Here is a 21,114-nt window from a genome sequence, read left to right as displayed (position 1 = left end):
TATGAGTTTAAGTGTAGGTGGATATTGTACTGTATATGAATCCAGCCATTCTTCTTTGAGTGTGTGTCTGTGTGTGCATGTGCCTGCTCATCCCACCGTGCGTGTGTGTGTGTGTGTGTGTGTTTGTGTTGGCTGTGGCCAGCGGAGATCGATGGTCTGTAAAGTGGATTCCTTATTGGCCTGTTTGCTTTGGCAGCTCTTGAAAGAAGCCCACTGATTACACTCCCAGATGTGTCATACACACACAGACAAACACACACACATATGCACACACACCACCATCACAGCCTCTTGCTTTCATGACTGTGTATGTGTATCCTGACGATGAGGGGGAACCTGCATACTCACCATCCTTTAACCTTTTGTGCTTTGGCAGGTTACATCTTCACAAGGACACACACTGTCCCTCTGTCTCTCTCTCTTTCTCTCTTTCTCTCTCTCTCTCACACACACACACACACACACACACACTCACACAATGAAAACATAAAAGATTTGATATATCTTACTAGTAAATATTGTGACACTCTTTGGTTCATCTCAGGTTTTTTGGTGTTTTTGTGTGGGTGACAGTCTGAAACTGTGAAAGACCTTCTCCTTCTCTCTCTCTCTCCCTCTCTCTCTCTCTCTCTCTCTCTCTGTCTCCTCTCAGTGAGTTTGATTGAAGAGTGCATCGTTGGCAGGATAAATGGTTACTACAGAGGTCTAGAAAGTCTGCAGATGAAAACTGAGATGAAAACAAACCATTTCTGGTTCTTAATGAATTGCACAAACTGTTTGGAAAAGGCTGGGAAATAGTGCAGTTTTAGGTTTTACCATAATATGATCTTTTATAACACATCATAACTTGTGTCATTGAAACGTTAAAGTTGTAGTAAAGTTACCAAAAATATGGACTTTTTGCAGTGTATGTCATTAAAATTCTCATAGCACATGTCGGAGTTGATTATAATGTGGAATTTATGGGTATGAAATGATATTGAAGCCAATGGTCATTTTGGGGATTCAGGCCAATGCCTTAAAATTATTGTTCTATCTTTGGAAGAAATCTTTCTGAGAAAGATGGTATTTGTGACATTAAATCTGTAATTCGGTTTCCACTTTTCAATATGCCCTGTCATCTAATTTTTATTCAATTTCAACTTTTCTGTATGTTGGAGGGTGGGGGTGACAGAGTGGCTGTGACAGGATTTATGTGGCTGATGTTGTTAGCATGGAGTCGCTGGCTCCCAGCAGCATGTCATGTCAATATCAATGTAAAGCTGCTCAACTGCTATGGAGGATGGCAAGAGAGACAGGGAGTAAAAGGCTTTCCCGTGTGTTTAGGAGAGTGAGGGGTGTGTGTATTTAGTCACTTCTAAGTGAGTTCTGTGTGTGTGTGTGTGTGTGTGTGTGTGTGTGTGTGTGTGTGTGTGTGTGTGTGGCCCAATAAAGCCTTGCTCCTGACGTTTTTACTGCAGGTAAGTGGAGGGTGAATTTATGACGCTTGTTTAGAGGCCTGAGGAGGCTTGGCTGGCCACGAGCTGGTCACGCACACACACATGCACACTTATTCACACACACTGGGTTTTTTTTTAAGTTGACTTTTCCAGCTCTAGTTGGATTCATTTTCATGCAATCTGACAAGTTCTTACACAGAGCTGAAACCACACTCTCCTACCAGTAGACTCCCTCCATTTCTGCTCCCCAGTGTCCAAACTGGTCCAAGGATTCATGTCGATGAGTCACAAGGCACACAGCAGACTGTAGGTTAGGCGACACTTTAAGCATCACTTTATTGCGAATTTGTGCTCAGACAAAAAGCAAGACGTTGGATCAGAGGACACAGGGAGGTGTGAGCAGACTAAGGAGCCTGGTCTGTGATGGACGGAGCAGGCAAATGGCTGTGGAGAGGCAAAAACAAGGAGATGAGAGGAAAGAGGACAGGAGGCCATTCCCAGGTGGCTGCTTGGCTTCCAATACAATTCTCCCCAAACTTGACGAGGAAATGAAATGGGCTCCCCCCTCCCTTCCATCCAGTATGATTAATTCCCTGTAAGATGCTTGCATTTAGACCCCAGAGAGAGCCACGATAATGGAGGATTTATTCTCTTAGAATGAAGAGGCAGTGGAGTAGGGTTGGCTGTTGTATAATGCTTTTCTCTCCACCTCAGCTGGCTGTTTGTCTCTCATTTCATCTCTCTGTCCACCCCCGCTCTCCTGCCACTCGGTCATTCTCGCTCTTGTCTATCTGTCTGTGGTAACCATGCAGATCAAGCATGTGAAACATCTGATCTTCTTGTACAATTGGGGCACGTGGTATCTGAGGTGCTACAGAAGCTGAATAATACCCTAACCTGGTAGCAATGCAACTGTACATCTCTCAGTCTATCCCCTTTGGCTCTCGCTGTGGTGTGATAAGGCCAGCTTAGGGACACATTAAGCGAGGCAGGGCGTTAAGATCAAATAGGATTGTGGAGGATTTCCAGGAACACAAGGCTGTGGCTTTGGGAATCCTCTTCGTTTACCCCCCCGAGAGGAACACAGGCATGGTACAGTATTCATCACCACAGTTAACACGGCACACCGCAGTATGCAGCACCACACTCCTGTCCAGCCTGGCAGCCATGGCAGAAGCAAAGAAATGGAACATGAACAGCAGCCTGCTATGTCAAAGTTAGGTTTACTGTATGTATGAAAACAACTTGGTTGTGGATAGAAAAGATTTACAGTCAGGGTTAAGGTACCAGTACACTTCATCAGAGCTGCTTCTCAGATGGTCGAATAGCTTCAGTAACCCCCTTCCTCCCACACCTTTCCAGCGTCAGAATTGTGGGGAGCTGTGCTCAACAATTTCTGTCAGTTTCTTAAACCAACAATCCAACATTCACACCCACTTTGTGCAATGGTTTGCCAACTGTGTGGAAAAGAGAAAAGAGCCAGGGTTTGATCTTGTCTGCATTGCTTTTCATTCTGAAGGGCTTGTGTCCATTGAGCTTTTTATTTCTGACAGAAAACTGCTGACAGGGCGCTGGGATGAAGCACCTGTGCGACTAGAGAAAAAAACACTGCACGTGGGTTCTGTTTCTATGACGAGACCTTCTTAACAATTGTCAACAATTCGCTATCAGTTTAACAAGCATACTGTAGTCATATAAAACAAAAACTGGACAAAACAGGTGGAAAAATCACTTTATTTCACTTTTCATTTTCACTTTATTTTTTACTTGAGTTGTTGTTGCGGCCTCTCTGCTCTTCTTTCCGCTGTGTGTGTGCATGCGGGTGCGTGGCCATGTATTACTCATGTTGCGGGGACATAAATCTGTTCATAGAGTCACTTTGTGGGGACTCGCCTTCCTTATGGGGACAAAACGCAGGTCCCTATAATGTAAATCATTAAATTTTCGGATAAAGACAGGGGTTAAGTTAAGTTTAAGGGTTAGGATTATGGCTACACGACTGTGTGTAGGTAGCGTGTGTGTGTGTGTGTGCGCGTGTGCGCAAACTCAGTGTAGAAAGATATGGCTGTCAATATGTGCAAGCTGCAGCAGTTCAGCCAGGTAGGCGTCTCACACACAGGTAGAGGTAGGCAGTGTGTCCCAGGCTGAAGTTGAGATGTCACTGCATGCGCAACTCATGCAGCCTGTGTGTCCCAGGTGTTAGAAACTTGAAGTTTTTGATAATAAAAACAAGTCACATCTATAGTGTTTTATGACTGTTGATGTAGTGCATCAGAAAGCATTTTGTGTGCTTATGAATGTAGTCTTAAAGCATTATGAGTACAGTATAATTCACCATGAATGCCCATCACATAGTATAATGAGGTCTCCAGAGAAAGCTTTACTCTTTTCTGTAACTTTTCTATGTGTACAACTGAGTGTAACACTGAATGCCTCTAAGGAGAGACGATCTGAAAATGTGTTCTTATCCTTCAAACAATCACTGCATTTTGCCCCATTCTGTCACAGACAGCTTGTCACTCTGCCTTCGAGTGTGGCCATTTGGACCTAGAAATACTGTTGATTTCTGACATGATTGGACAACGTGTTGTACAAACTAGTTCTTCTCAAGTATAACCCGGCCCTTCGCGGTTACGGTTAGAGGTAGTGTGTTGACTTATAGCAGGAAATAGGATATGAACAGCAGCCTCCTGTATTAAGGCTTGTGCTTTGTTCAACCAGTCATCCACTTTAACCCTGTCTGAGACGTTCTGCAGCATTATAACAGGCCCACTACTTTCACCTTTGCTACTTAGTTAGAATTCATATAATCAGAAGAAGTCCTTGTCAGGAGAGGTAATATTCAGACAGGCAACAGCACTGCTTGACACAGCCTTCTCATTCATTTGAATGGGACTGCTGTGTAAGCTCAGTTGGGGTGCAGGCACAGTTGATTCCTGGCAAAAAACTTGAACCTGGCTCAACTTTTGCCAGACCGAAATGCAGCATCATCTTGCAGCAAGGCACTGCACTGGCTTATTAAATACATGCAAGTGCACATTCCTGCTGTGTGACGTCTACTAAGCGTGAACACCATCTGTCATCTGTTTGCCTTGTGATCGTACAGACAAATGATAAAAGCGTGACAACTTTCCAGAGTCTCATAGTATTAGAACTAGTTCAGTCTTTTGTTGTCTGATTAACCCTCAAACTTATATATCTTCATCTCAAACTGGCTGTCCTGGATCCTTCTTCATTGTTTCACCAGTACCTTAAACAACATGCCACCATGTGTTGTTTTAAGACTGTCTGAGTACCCGCAAAACATCACCAGTTCATTTCAAGCACTTGAATGAATGTCCAGTGCTGTTTTTTCTTTCTTTTGAGGACATTCTTGTGACATCACAGGTTTCCATGCCACATCACGCTACCACCGCGTTGTTCAGTGCTATCAACTGTACTGTCACCACAACCCCCTCCCTCCACCACACAATCCTGCCTTTTTCTGGGGATGGGGTTTGGGGGCAGCATTGTATATGAGAAGGTCTGTTTTGTAAATAACACTAAGGTATTTATTTGTGCTGTGTCGCAACTCCAGTAAACAGTGGACAGCACAAGTTTAGATTTGGATTGGAGCACTTCCCAGAAAAAATAAGAAGTGAAGGAGTGTGGGGTTTAGATTGAGGCAAGAGACAGAAGGCGAGGAAGGAAGTGAGCAAATTCTGTGTGATTGATAAAGGCCTGTAACTCTTTAACACAGTCTGTAACACACAGATGACAAGGCATGCACACACTCCGTCTTTCTCACACACATATATTCACAGGCAGTGACACACACAAACCCTGTAATTGAATATCGTGCAGAAAGCAAACATTCTCCTGTAAACATATCATCTGTCACCTCTATAGCTTAATCCATATCCTTTATGCCAAATGGAGAAACACACGTGCACACACACACACCCCTGCAGCCTGTCAAACAAACAAATGAGGCTAGATTCCCTGTGAAAGTCATCACCATGACCATCCCAGCTTCATCATCACGTTAGCCTGCTCCATTACACAGCAACATGATCTGGCCTGAAATCAATTAGCTGACCATGCTAGCACCGTGAAGTGTACACTCCCCAGTCTTTGTTTTGGTTTGATGGACAACAATGTTTAGCACCCAGGAGGGAGTTTTAGTTGTGTGGGCGCCACGTCTCTGACCAGATGAAAGATCCTTTGTACCCGTTCTGTGTTGACGCAGGGTGTAGGAAAATTATGACGCTAACGTTGGCTGTTTATCCAAGTTAAAGGTTTCAAAATGTATTAAACATTTCAAAAATTAGTTTAACAAATGGATTATATTCACTATGTTGATACGGTGCCTAGTATGATATCATGTCATCAACAGACAAGAATTAAAAACAGATATTAGATGGCTATTTGGCTTTAAATGTAGAACCCTGTAGGTTCTAGTTTCTAGATTAATTCAAATAAAGTGTTCACAAACAAAATAAATATTTCAATAACTTTTACCATTAAGAAAACTACACAGCCACGATGGCTTGAAACAAGCTAATTAATCACCTTTTTCACCTAAACCTTCCTGTGTGATTACTGAAGCCCAGAATGACTACAGCTTTTCCAAGGTCAAGATTTCATTTTCTCTCTCAATTGCAACATTTATTTGTGTTATTTTAAAGAAAGTGTTGTACCGTGGAGTCAGAACAGTCTCGATATTAGTGAATGCACGCTGAAGGATTCACGAACGTATTTGAGGATTTATATATAAATGGCTCTCTCCACAAGAATATTTTTCAGTGCACACAAAATTACTTATTATTGTATATAAATCCATATCAAAAATAAGGTTCACCAATGTATGTCTTTAATAAATGTAGTGGAAATCTACAAGTACAGTATATGTATTTAAAAATATTTTCAGTTTTGATCAAAAACATATTTGGATGGTGTCATATTTATAAACAAACTGATGAACCTGCATTTACAATCTGCTGCCATGTGTGAGTTTCATTGCATTCGTTTGTGGGTTTTTTAAACTCCCCTGACATGGCTCCATTCACAAATGCATTTTTTCAACAGGGAATTGTCTATGGCCAATCAGATGGCTTCTTCTTCTGTTTCAACCAATCACATAGGCGTAGATTCAAACATGTCATTTAATGTGATCAGGTAGTCTTTCATCTACCTGCAGGTCAACCTCAACATGGCTGCTCGCTGCTTTCCACAGGTAGGTGACAACTTTCCTGTCATGCAGGATTAAATACATTCAAGTTATGAATGCTTGCTAAGTTGATGAAGTGGCTTTTAACACTAGTGTTAGCCAACAAGTTAACTAATGCTGATAGACAGTCTAGGATCATCCAGTCGCTAACTAACTTAGCAAGCCTTCAGAGCTCAAACATATTTAGTCCTGCACAACAGGAGAGTTATCATTTACCTGTGGAGCAGCAACCAGAAGCCATGTTGAGGTTGACCTGTGGGTAGGTGTAATGCTAAGTAATGGCATGAAATGATACCCTCGAATCTACGCTTACATGATCGGCTGAAGTGGAAAAATCCATCTCTCTGGATTTCTATTATATTACATACATATATGAACCCTCTGTTTTCCATGTGGATTTGTTTTTCTTTTATATACAACATTTTTGTGGGCATTGAAAAATATTTATGTGGACAGAGTTGTTTATATAAGGAAGGATACATTTGTGAATCCTTCTGTGTGCGTTCATTTAAATGAGGACTGATCTCACTCCACATAGTAATGTTTTAAAGTTACATGCCAGGTGTAAAATCAGCAACAGCTATGTGTAATTTGGACATGGGTAAAACTTGCTTTTTAAGTTTTCAGTATGAAAAGTTTTGCATTTATAGGTAAATGTGACCACTCTGACTTTTCTGGTAATAATCAGTAACCAGCGGTCTAAGCATGCTAAGCTACATATGAAATGAATGTCCTTGAGCAACTATTTGCTTCCCACAGGGTGCTGAAATGAAAAAGCAGTAGTTGCCACCTTATAGCACATACTGTGTGTAACACAACACTAAGGGTTCAGAAATCTGAAATCAGTTTATTTCAATGGAAAAGCTGATCAGTAGAATTGCTCCTGCACAGTTCTTTCACTTAGAAATCAGTTGGGCGAACTTTGACATGCAAATTAAGTCCTTCAGTTCTGATGTTTGCGTGAACGTAGAGGTGTGGAGAGTCATCTTCAGAACACACAAATTAATTTTGCTATGCCTAGTGTAACCAGGCGGCAGTTACTCTCAATTACATCTCTTGGTCCATTTCATAATTTCAAAGAACAAAAGCTACCACTTTGTATTTACATCAGGTGTCAACCCACAGCCCCTTTTATTTTACTGCACACCAGAGTATGTGATTCTCAATCGGGAAAAGAGCAAAAGGGGCTGAATGAGGCAGTGTGTGGCTGAAGTTAAATCTTGGATTTGACAGGGGTAGTGCTGTTGTACCAACCAAATTCCTATATTTTGAGGTGAAATGAATTCAACTATTCATGTGCTCAAAACACACACACTCATAAGGATCATACATACGCAACAGTTGTACAAATATAGTTCATACATGGCTGTCAGAGCACACCTGCTCATTTGTCAGCAAACACACCCTTTCAGGGGTCTGCTTAGTGTTAAATATATGGCCTCCTTGTAATCAGTGTCCCCTTCAGCTCATTATTAATGCCCTCTGGAAACCAACGAGACCAGGGAGAAGTCTTTTCCAAGGCAACTTTAATTTCCCTTTGCTTTTCACCTCCACACCCTCTTTCCTACGACATTCATTAGTGCAGCAGAACCATCAAAAGACAGCCAGAGCCAGGGACAAAACACACCAGCATGACTCGCTTCCTGCTGATTTGCTCTCAAATGGTTAAGAAGAACCAACGCGTGATTTATTCTCTATGTGCCATTTTCAAAACAAGCATGTCGATACAGCAAGTTCCCTAATTACTGTCAGCTGTATTCTATCAGCAGATTGAATTACCTTCCCCCTTCTGGTACTGTGTAAATTTGCAGTCAGCCTGAATGAGTAACGGCCATTCTTATATACACCAAACTTCATCTGAGATATAAAAGCATCTCATGTCCTGTGCTACAAATGAACTCATTGTTTCTCAATCTCTCTTTGGCCAACCAGGTTTCCTTTATCCTTGTGGACACCATCTTCATGCAAGTTTCTGAATACAACTCATTAGAATGTTACCTTAGTAGAGCTGATGGTGATATTTGATGCTTGATCTTGATTTAGAACCATCTACAAGCACTGAGTTGACATTGTTGTTGCACAGTCAACCCATAAAGGGTCAGACTTCCAGAAAGATAAGGTCTTGGAGATGCTATCAGCTTTTGTCTTATTCATTCTCTCACAAACTCATATTTAGGTGTCTTGCACACAGATTCACAGGAGGTTTCAGACTCCTCCAAAATGTTCAAAAGAATACAAAATATACATTGAAAACCTGAATATAGTTTTTCTTCACTGTCACCTCTACTCTATGCTACATAATGTGGCCAGTGTGCGCTGAGCTTTAGCCTCTGCCTTGTGATATGTAATGAACAGTTGTATATATCTTTTCAAGGTTATACAATGCAAATTGCCTCTTTAAATGTGCTCAAACAAATTGTATATAATAAGATTTTTATATATTTTTAGTGGGAAAAAATTTACTTATACAGCTGTTAAACTGTTAAAAGAAAGGTTCAGACTGTGTATCTGAGTGTGAGTGTAATTAAGAGTGACGGAGAAGGCTGTCCTTGTCTACTCTGACACGTCTTAGTTTAGTGTTAGGTGAAATGTTTGTGTCTCTGACCCTGTCTGGACTGCAGTCTTGCACTTAAAAATCTGTGGTTGTATATGGTTTGATGTTTCCTTGTGTATGTCCCTGCAAGCCATCTCGGGTTTTGTCTCCTCTCAGGTGCCCACATCACTGTGTGTTTGCACACCACTTGATCTAACAAACCAGCATAATCAGCCCCCAAGAAAACACATGCGCGCACACACACACACACACACACACACACACACACACACACACACACACACACACACACACACACACAGTCCATGTGTGTTTACCTGATCTGTGTGCAAACATGAGCATGCATATGCTGTGCCATCAGCCACTCTGTGGCACGCAAGCACATGGCACAAGTATCACTATAATGAAGGACATGCATGTAGAGCATATATGTAAATGTACAACAGCCTTGCCATTGTCATGCCCTCTCTTATTCTTCTGCCATCTTAATACACTGTAAATACATACATACTCACTTCTGATGTTGATTTCCTCATCATTTGTCAAGATTTATATTTTCCAGTGAATACTTTGAATACACCCATACGTGATTTTTGAACATGTCATTCCAAACCATGGGCATTAGTATACTGGTTTCAACCAGCCACAATAGTGTTAGTGAGGTCCAACACTGATGTTGGGCAGTAAGGTCTGGCTTGCAGTCAGCATTCCAGTTTATCCATGTTGGATGGATTTGAGGTCAACACTCTGTGGAGGCCAATCATGTTATTCCACACCAACCTGGGAAAAACTTTTCCTTGTGAATCTGTTGGAAACAAACTATTATCGAAAATCATCACAGTATGCTATAGGATTAAGATTTCCTTTGATTTGAACTGAGGCCCAGCCCAAACCATGGAAGGGCTGTATACTTTTGTTTGGCTTTATAGCACAATGTTGGAACCAATGCAGTCTTCGTATAATAAAAACAAATCATAACAGCCTTAAAATTCTCACAACAGACAGATATTAAAAATGAATGTTCAAATTCCTGCAGCAGAGGCCAAGATATCATGACTTTATGCCACTAGTGTGGTTCAAGCTTCAGAAACACCAGATCCTACATTTCCCATGATGCAGTTTAATTAAGCCTTTGACTAGACACTCCCTGCCTGATAAACGCCCACATCTTTCAAACTCTACACCCCCACTTTTCCTGTGATACATCTATAGCCTTCAAGACCTGTAGCTGAAATAGCCCTGGTGACATCACCATGACATCGACAGTTATTTTCTCACACTTTAGAAATCTCCTTCTAGTGCAGAGAACCTCCAGCCTGCTGGTCATATACAGCCTGCAAGACCATTTTATCAAGCCTGCCAATTCAGCAATTCATAAATATGAAAAAGCAATTACTTTTCTCAGCAATAAAGAAAATAACAGGAACAACAGCAGACTAACATGTTCTTCCAAATGGTCCCTGAAGGCAACAAACACATAGCGGATGATGTCACGTCAGTGCATCATGGCGCCTGTCAACTTTCCAAGAGAAATGGACAAACAGCCATGTTTTATTTTGGTTGGGTTTTTTTTTCGGCTGAAGTAGGCGAGCCAGAGAGCCCCAGTTAGTTTGTGGGGACGTACTCACAGTGATCAATTTGTAGCTTCTTTTCAGCAGCTTCCACATATGAAGCATTGTAGTCCACCGCAAGCTCATTGGTTCTGCTGATATTGAGCTTCAGGTGATTGTCGATGCGATGAAGCTCTCTATCAGTCCTCCGTACTCCTCTGGAAAAATAGACTCTATGTGAGGACACCATGTTTCTCACTTGAAATTAATAACTGGTGTGTGTGTCGGGGGGGGGGGGGGTAAATGTGGGATGACATGGTGCTGAGACAGACACATACAAGCCATGGCTTGCTGTTAAAGCATTAAGCTTACTAGTGAGCAAAGCACTGCTACTGTCTCATTTGACATGCTTTGAATTAGCTTAGTGGGCGGTAAGTGTGTGTGTGTGTGTGTGTGTGTGTGTATGTGTGTGCGTGCGTGTCAGGTAGTCTGCAGACTCGTCTGCAATTAACTGCATGCAGGTTAATGCGTCTTCATATCTGAATGCCATATGTTTTGGTGTGTGAGTGTGTGTACATGCACATATGTGAGTGTGTGTGTGGTAGTGAATAAAGTGCCTTGAGGCAGACCCTGGTATTGATGGGGATTACTAACACTTAGCCGACACCACTGAGACTGCACAGGGAGTAAATGATTTAGAAGCATTGGCCTTAATGTAATGAAAGAAAGGCCCTGCCTGTCAAGAACACACATACACACACACACACATGCACACACACATACCTACCTATGGGTGCTAATCCTGTGAGCTTACATCTCCATTAACACTAACACTGCACCATGAACTGACTCCGCCAGCTAGCTAGCACTCTCAGTGTTTCCCTGAGGAAATCAGACACTCTCTCTCCCTCACTGTCTCTCTGACAAACACATATAGACACACACAGCCTGAAGGGATGTCACTATGGGTTCACAGCACAGTCATAGGAGCGTGTGTGCGAGTGAACATCTATTAAAAGTGTTTTTGTGAGCTTATCTTTATAACATGTGAATTGTCTCATTGTACTTGAGTTTGAATGGATGAATTTACTCTCCACTGGCACCATGCTGGAACATACGTACAGTATGACATTAGACCAATGACCTTTCAATGCTATGGAAAATAGAATTTCTGTAGATTTTATATGTTCAGATCCAGCCCTGTCTCAAAGAAAGTGTGTTCATTTACAGCTAATTTACAGAAGCCAATACATGTGGTACAAAAATGCAATGACACCCAGATTATTATTTTGATCAGCATAACAAGGAAACATTTTTTGTTGGGCGTTGTTTACGGCAACACCCAACATTCATACTGAACATACCTGCAAAACATTCACTGTCACCTTATTGTATTTGTTTTCCCACAAGCTCCCTGGCTGCTAAACCATGATGAACTTGTTTTTTGTATTTGAGCATCAGGGTGCTTCAAATGAATTGCTCAAAGCACTTTAAGGTTAGGGAAAGTCTTTGGTCTTGGCGATGTATTGAATAATAATAACACTGACATGAATTAAAATAAATAGTAACTTTTTCTAAATGAAAACAAAACCATAAGGTTCCCCTTTTTCTGTTCACATTCAGTGTTTCTCACCAAAACCCTTGTATGTATTAGTGACATCTGATGAACACATTGGATGCATTTCCTTCCTCATAAAAATTGATTAAAATATTAATTGAATTGTACATTGACTACATCCATGTTTGCTTTCTACCAGCTGTCTTCTTCACTTTTAGTGCGTTGCTCTGTTTCCGGCCACATTATCGCTACCGACTGTCAATCAGCTAAATATCAAGAAACTAACAGGAGGATGTAAGCTGCACCACCCGCTTGCTCCTGTGCATGCACATTTATCCTTACCAAAAAACAGGGACTTCCCTCATAAAAACATCACTCCATGGTGTTACTAGTGGTCAAAACTACCCCAGTGGTTCTCAAACTTTTTCAATCATGCCCATGTTCAGAGGCTGAAAAACAAAAAAAATTCATGATTTCCTTGATAGCATTTATTTGTCACCAACTTGTCGTTATGGTCATTACTTTAACTTTGCCTGTCGTCAGGGAGCAAATAACAGAAGGTTCCAGCATAAACTCTCAATAAAATGCAGCCCAATGCAATGTGACCATTAGCCAGCCTCTAAAATGACCATAGAGTTGTACTGACTCAAAATAATGAGCTTCAGAAGGACAGGGTTTGTTGAGAAGCTGCTGTATTGGATCACAGATTTTAGAGGCGTGCCTTAGAAAGACTAATAATAAACTCAGCGTAGTTCCCACCTGAACTACCACCTGATTTACGATCTGTTTGTTAGTAACAGACTGTTCTTGTTTTCCCAGTGCCTGACATCCCAGTTTGGGTACACTGTCTCACATGCACACACACACACACACACACACACACACACACACACACACGTACCATGACATATTATACAGCACCCATAATAAAGGAATTAGTTCAATCAGCCACCTCGCACTAAAGCCTAATTGAATTAACATTAGCCAGACATTAGCGTCTTAACTGCACAGGTAACCCAGAAACAGTGGCATGAGGCCTTAGACAATTATGCTTTTGTGTGTGTGTGTGTGTGTGTGTGTGTGTGTGTGTGTGTGTGTTTGTGTGTGTGTGTGTGTGTGTGTGTGTGTGTGTGTGTGTCAGTGAGTGGGTGGGTGTGACTATGCTGGTAGCCCTCTGTCCTTGTTCGAATCAGCCCAAGCTTTAGATCTTCCAGGTGAGCATGAAATGAATGCGGACATCCTTTTGTTCTGTACAAGCTAGTTTATTTCTAAGCTGGTTGTACAGTTAAAGATGTGATGTATATCACTTCTCTGAGGCATTTAACAGTCTCTTCACCATAGTACACCACGGTCAGCAGCTCATATTGGATGGGAAGTATGCTGACTTGCACAAAAGTCTTTATTCACCTTTTTCCACACATGCAGTAGTAATCTCCATCTCCTGGAAACATGCTTTGGTGTATAAAATCGGTGGAGTTCCCTTTTAACTACACAAACTTCTACATTGTGTCACGCGCGGAAGCACCTATTCACGAATGCCACCCAGTCATGAATAGGTGCTTACGCACGCGTGCAGTCATGAGATTTCATCATTAACATAGTCTGTGCCACCAAGTCTAAAAAAAGAGGAACATCAACCTGAAAACAGTAAATGTAGCAGAGTCAGTAGTAGAGATTCCTGAAAAATGTCTTGCTGAAGTAAATACAGTGATTTAAGGGAATATAAACAGAATATTGGATTAGCATTAAGTTTGTTTTAGATTTTTAATTTGTCGTTTGCACTAGACAGTTTTTATCAGAACTGTTTTCTAACGAAACAGAAGCTCAGTGAACATCAGCAGACTGAATGGCAGCAGTATGATAGTAAAGCACTTATCAGTGTGTTTGAGAGGTGATAGTGATGTGCATGTGTGATGTATGTTCATGTCCAACTGTGGCATCCTAAGCCCCTGTTGTAAAGGTATACACACACACACACACACGCACACACACACACACACACACACACACACACACACACACACACACACACACCACCGCAGTGTGATTAAATCTTTAAGGAAAGTAGCACTGGCTGGAGGGATAAGTAGGGCCAGTATGTGGGGGACTAACAGCTGGGTGGAGAGTGGCTTTTAATCCCGTCGGGTTTTAATATGATGGAGGGGAAAAAACAATCCAGGGCGTGTGTTCTGAATCCTCGTCCTCCTCCTGCCAACATCACATCCTCACATTTCCAAAGATTTACAGAGAGAAATTAAAAAGAAAAAAAGTCAGAAAAAGTCAGTAAACACATTCGGATGCCAAGGAGAGATACATGCCACACACCAACACAGGGGTTAGATAAGGTTTACGTCAGTCATTAAGTGTGACATTTCTTAAATTTTGATGTGATTAAATGATGCAATACTGTTATGATACACTTTGTATTTGTACTGGTATTATTGTCGTATAATATATGATGATAATTTAACTACTGCTACTCTGTCTACACAGGCTGCATGAGTGAAAGCAGCATATTAGCAGAGCAGCATCAGCTTGACTCCTCCATCTCTGCCTACACAGGATGTGTTCAGGCACAGTGTTAAGCGTTGGTCAGCCGCACTATCATTGTAGTTACATTTGTCAAATAGACTTGAATTGTAAAAATATATTTATATAGACAGACTCATTGCTCAGCGTGATTGTTCCTCAACATACTGGCTGTAAGATATTTCTTGTTAATGTGCGTTCAGTGTCAGAGATGAAGGAGCATATCCACAGTCCTCGTTCGGTGCAAAAATACATGAAGTTCAGGCTCATGTGAGGCTTCAGTAGTTAGTGCAAGTGCGACTTTTTAGTACAAATATTGATTCATTGTGTTACTGTCCCTCCCCCTCAGCTCAACAAGGAAAGATGAGAGATGTTTCTGTTGTTTAGCCTACCCTCACTGGGGTGGACAAAATAACAGAAACACCTTTCAGTATAATGCAGTACCATTCAACAGCACTATGTTGAATCAACAACGCTCTAAAACATTTGTAGTTTCAGTCAAAAGTTATCAATATCGACCTTCAAATACCCATGTTGGTCAAAGCCTCGTCTGATAAAGCTAAAGCTCCTCCTAACCTTCTGCCAAGCTCTTATCATCCAGAAAAGCCACCACTGTCAAAACCTTTGATCTGCCTGGCTCACTGGCTATCAGGGAGCAGACTACTGTTCATGTGTGTGTGTGTGGTAGGTGAGTGGGTGTGTGGATGTGTGTGGATGTGTGTGTACGTGTGTACGTGTGTCCTGAGGCCTGGCCAATCTCAGTTCCTCTGCAGTCCAGTGACAGGTGCTAATACTGGGGCGAGAGGCTGCACGGGCCTCCATGCTCCCTGCTGTGATAACACTGACCGACCTCCAAATGCATACAAACACACACACTCACTCTCTCAAACACAGTGGCTTAGCTTCCTGATAACTTTGCTGCACTTCAGAAGCAAACTGTGTGTGCTGGATTTATTTTCAAAGGATTCCCCTTTAGTGCCAGCAGGACAGAGACTGTTAGATGTGTGTCTGTCTGTGTGTGTGTGTGTATGTGTGTGTCAAACAACACTGTGTTTTGCCTCAGAGGTTATATGATGTTATTATGTCCTGCACAGTGGTTGATTTAATGCTGGATAACTGGGATGTTCGTGTGCATGTGTGCCTTTGTGAAGGCTGAATTGAATTGTGTCGCTGTAAAGGCCCATCTGGACAAGACAGCTTAGTGTTACTGAGTGAAGTGTGGCTCATTGCTTATAAAATACAACCCGCTAAAACCTCCAGCTGACCATTTGGCAGAGGTTTTACATGCCTACATATTTTAAAATTTCATCAAATCAACCTTTTCAAAGCAATCCACACAAGTTTTAGTGTGTGGGTCAAGTTGTAGGATGATAGGATTGAAGCACATTCTGCTTAGGCCCTCATGGCATCCATTGCAAGAACATTATATGAATTTCAATCATTTCCCATACCACCTTAAATTTAATGTAAGAAATTGCAACATTGTTAAATAAATAAATATATGACTCAGTTTATCTTTGATGCTTGACTCGAGCCAGAAACTTAATACTTGAATACATGTTCATCTTGTATAGCTTCATATTTACCAGTCAATGTACAGTATGTACCAGTCTATGTCCATCCATGTTTTATGTGCTTCCACAACACAAACGGACACAGGCAGTGCACATGGATGCTGGTCTTTCCAGGAAAAGAGGATCTCTTTTGTCTGGCTTCACTTTCTCCTTTGATGTCATCCTGTCTGCCTTCTCACTGGGATTTTCATGTTACCCACAAGACCACGAGAGTAACATTCCTGTGTGTGTCCACTTGTCTGAGCTTGAGAACTAAAGGGACAAAAGGCGTTTATGAGAAGCAGAAACACATAATGTGTCCTTTCAAGTTTTGTTTAACAAGTTTAGTGATTCAAAAATGCTGTTAGTATTTATCATTTAGGTTTGAAGGCCAAGCACTTGATAACTTGTTAAAGTACTGTTAGTAAGTGAGTAAGTTGTCAGTCATAGGAATCATTTCAGATTCCACCTGATCACACCTGGTAGACCTCTTTTTTTTAAGTCACTATACAATCTTAGATCAATTAAACTTTGTGACAAACTCTTTGTACAAAAAAATGACTTATTTCCCCAATCAGTGTGAAAGAAGAAGAAGAAAGATTATATCTATTATTTAGGAAACATATTTGCAGAGACTTGATCCAAAGTCACTGTAATCAAGTGCAAACGCAGCACAGGAAGTGATTTAGCTGGTTCACAAGGGTCTTCACTGGTCTTAAGGAAGTTCAAAAAACTAATTATTTAATTTTAAGGCATTCCAAACTTCCAGAGTGCACTCAGTGAGAATAGGTCCAGAGCATTGGCAACCTGGCTAACCTAATGTTTCAGCTACACGTCACTGTGTTTTTCCCTAAATGCTCGACCATTCCTGTAAGATTTGATTCACCACACGTGCAGGATTTCCCACCACTGAACAGCTTTAGTCAGAATGATACTATGACGATTGTTTGCTTGTTTAACTCAGTCATTTCCGCTGTGCTACGGTCTATCACATATATCCGAGGTGTTTTCAAGTAGAGAGATGCTGATATGCACAATTGAACCGATGACGATGATAAGCAGAAATTGAGGCCATGAGGTTGTGTTCATATAAATGTTTTTCAGCTGAGTCACAGAAGCATTTTACTAACATCACGGCTAAATCATCTCCATAAAGGCTGAAGCCTTTATCACCTCTGAGTGCTGGCAGGCACAGTGACCAAGTCAAATGAACACACTAATAGAATAAACCAGTTGTTTTAGTGTCTGCAGGCCTGCTTGCCTGACTGGCTTGTCACACAAACACACATACACACACACACACACACACACACACACACACACTCACAGACATGCTCAGAGAAACAGGTTGCAGACTCTCTGGCTCCAAAGTGCAAGATCTCTCTGATTGCAGAAATTACAGCAGACAGAAGGGAGAAAAGATTAAGGTACAGTGTAGGTCTGTGTGGATTTGGTTTGACAGGCATGAAGATTGTGCTGTGCTTACAAGTTGTTTGTTATGTGTGTGTTTGTGGCCTTAAACCAGTTGATCAGCTGGACTCCAGTAGAACTGGTGTGTAGTAACTCTGTTTATATTGTGATGTGGTCCAAATGTTTGGCTGATATATTTGATAGTGAAAAAGAAGAGGCAGTGAAATCCACTTATTAAGCAAACATGAGATGGAACATGTATGCCATGCTGCTGTGAAAATTCAGTATCAGCAGATCAGTATTCTGTCATGGGTCAGCTGCTCTGTGACGGGTACGATCACAGATACGACACGTACACAGGGAAATACTTCAGGTTTAAATCTTTAGCGTCTTTGCAAATTTACATTTTTGCTGCTCTATCTGGAGTTTTGGAGTTTTTAAATGTTTTTGCTGTCATGTTTTCCTCATGCAGTTTCTCAATTTCCCTGCCGACATCACTCAAAGTTCCTATAATCATACCAACCTCCTCATCAGTGACGTACCACTGCACAGTCACTGAGAAGTCACTTCATTTCTGAGTGGTTCTAATGAAATATTAAACTTATCATACATATATACATAGTGTACATACGTAAAGTACATACATGATTAATTAATTGATTAATACATGATCAGATTTCATATATTTGAGTCCTGGATTGGCCCGATCCTGTGAATCAGCTTGTTATTGAACAGTTGCCACAACAACAAATATTGCTGCATCCCTCTGTCCATTTGGAAATCAAAAGAACCCTGTGTTTTGTTTTGTTTTGGTTTTTTTTTGTATGCAGGTCCGTTTGATGGGCGAGGTGTGACCCTGCTGGAAGTTTGTGGTAGCTGGCCGGAAAGCTTTGGCGTACCGAGGCACAACGTTGGCTCATCTGACGCCACCGATGAAGGCCTGCGGGAGAGGCTGGCCGACGCCATGTCTGAGTCCCCCTCCAGGGACATAGTAGGATCTGCTACAGGTCAGTGGAGAATGAACAACACACAAATACACTGCTCCACAAATAAACACAGATATGCATGCAAACACATGAACACGTGTCCACTAAACCTTCTACTCTTCTAGTTTCAGTTTATTTTTTGCCTAAGGGTTGTACTTAAAGCCACTGAGGGAAGCATTTCAAAAAGATTAAAAAGAAAAAACAACTGGTGAAAATCAGAGAATGGATCCACAGTAATTTACCTGTCTTCACACACTGTTCTTGGTACAGTTTGTACGTCCATGAAGAAAACATTCCCATCTCTTGTCAAGAGAAGTCCCCTCTGAGACCGCCTCAACTGTTAGGCATATTTTTGTTGCTAAGAATGTTTACGCAACAGAAATCAGACTTGGAAGAATTTTTTGATCCTTAGAAATGAAGAATGAAAAGCCTTTTATATTTAAGGAAATGTCTTGAAGATGTGTCTTAATACAACTCTGTGCAACTTCAAAGCAAGATATTCTCATAAGTTTTATGCACCTAAAATTGGTGATCTTACATACATCTTGTGTGTGTGTGTGCGTGTCCTGATGCTTTCACACATAAACAATGCTCATCACTGGTGATCTGGGTCACTGTTTTAGTCCTAATTTGATAAAAATCTTATTATAAATGTTTCCAGTGCAGCGAAGCGTCTTGTTAGGTAGCCTGACTTCCTTTCCACTGCATTACCCAGCATACAGTGATGCCAGGTCAAGGTCCAGTGATGGATTAGCCCACCACTTGTAAGATGTTCTGGTTGTGTGTGGGCGTGTGCGTGTGTGTGTGTGTGTGTGTGTGCGTGTGCATGTGGGCGTGTGCGTGTGCGTGTGCGTGTGTGTGTGTGCATGTGTGTGTGTGTGTGTGTGTGTGTCTACCTGTACTAGCTACATTGTGAGGACCAGAACAGCTTTTTAAGTACACAGTGTGAACATTTTTGGAAAGTGGGCCACACAACTTCAAAGAGCTGTATGAGGATTAAGACTTGGTTTTAAGTTTTAGGTTAGATTTGAAGTTTAGGTTAGGGTTAGGGGCTAGGGAATGCATTATGTCAATGAGTGTCCTCACTAGGACAGGGATATAAGTTTATGCATTCGTGTGTGTGTGTGTGTGTGTGTGTGTGTGTGTGCCTGTGCCTGTATGAGAGATTTGGCATATCTGCGCATATACCTTGCTTTACTTTGAGGCTTCCTGCCTCTGTGTGTGTGTGTGTGTGTGTGTGTGTGTGTGTGTGTGTGTGTGCGTGCGTGCGTGTGCACGCGTGTGTGACCATGTATTACTCACATTGCCGGGACAATTTAAATCATTACATTTTAGGTTAGGTATAGGGTTAGGAATAGGCAAATAGTGGTTATGGTTAGTGTTAGGGTAAGTCTCCAGGAAGTGAATGTAAGTCTATGTAATGTCCCCACAAGTGATGAAAACACCACGTGTGTGTGTGTGTGTGTGTGTGTGTGTGTGTGTGTGTGTGTGTGTGTGTGTGTGCAGCAGACATGCCGTTGGCCCTGACAGTCCAAATGGTTAACTCGTTTAGGAAGCGGCAGTGCTCTTTCTTTCTCTTTCCCCCCTCTTAAGTGAACAGGAGTTCCTTTGATTTAAATGTGTGTGTGTGTGTGTGTGTGTGTGTGTGTGTGTGTGTGTGTGTGTATGTGTGTGTTGTTGGGGTGAGTATAGCTCCATAGAGGCAGCCACAGGGGTGGGGTGTGGTGGGGAGGGTGTTGGGGTAGGGAAGTGGGGGGTCACAAGGCCCTAATGGATTTAGCATTGACTATCACCCCCCCCAACCATCCCCAGCCATATTCAGTCCAGTCCCCCTCTCTCTTTCTCTCTGTTAAGACTTAACCTCATTTGTGGCTTCTCTCTCTCTTTCTCTCTCTCTCCTCATCACTCTTTTTGCTAACCCCCCACCCCCCTCCCTGTGTGTTTCTTCATTAGATTAGATGTTGGAGACTCCCGGACACTCGTAGTCAGTCGCCTCTTGTTCTTGTCCCCCCATCGCATCACATCTTGACTCCCACCACCCCCTTCCACCCCTTTAATGCAACACAAAATTCATTACTGATCACATTACATCAAAATACACCCGTGATACACACACACACAGACACACATACACACTTTTTCCTGTGCCCTGAGCTATGCTGAAGACATCATCCACAGAGAATGTGATGGACTTGTTGGTTCCTCCATCCAATCTTACAGACAGAGAGGCTTCAGTTTCTGTAGGCTAATCTAATAGCACAGCACTTCTGCACTGTAACATATAGGAAATGTTCCTGGGTCTGCTGTTAGGAGGAGAGTGCCATGG

General features: G+C 41.8%; 1 protein-coding gene across 2 annotated transcripts in view; it reads left to right on the top strand.

Moving 5' to 3' along the window:
- Positions 1-21,114, top strand: part of bcas3 (BCAS3 microtubule associated cell migration factor) — a 332,868-nt gene that overhangs the window by 278,967 nt on the left and 32,787 nt on the right. For both annotated transcript variants that reach the window (XM_076734875.1, XM_076734874.1), the window contains one exon: positions 18,633-18,809. In XM_076734875.1, the coding sequence (XP_076590990.1) occupies positions 18,633-18,809 (177 nt within the window). The remainder of the gene's footprint in view (positions 1-18,632; positions 18,810-21,114) is intronic.

This window comes from Chaetodon auriga, chromosome 7 (genome assembly GCF_051107435.1).
Source record: "Chaetodon auriga isolate fChaAug3 chromosome 7, fChaAug3.hap1, whole genome shotgun sequence".
Lineage (NCBI taxonomy): Eukaryota > Metazoa > Chordata > Actinopteri > Chaetodontiformes > Chaetodontidae > Chaetodon > Chaetodon auriga.
The sequence above is the reverse complement of the archived record's forward strand: the minus strand, read 5'-3'. Positions and strand labels throughout refer to the sequence as shown.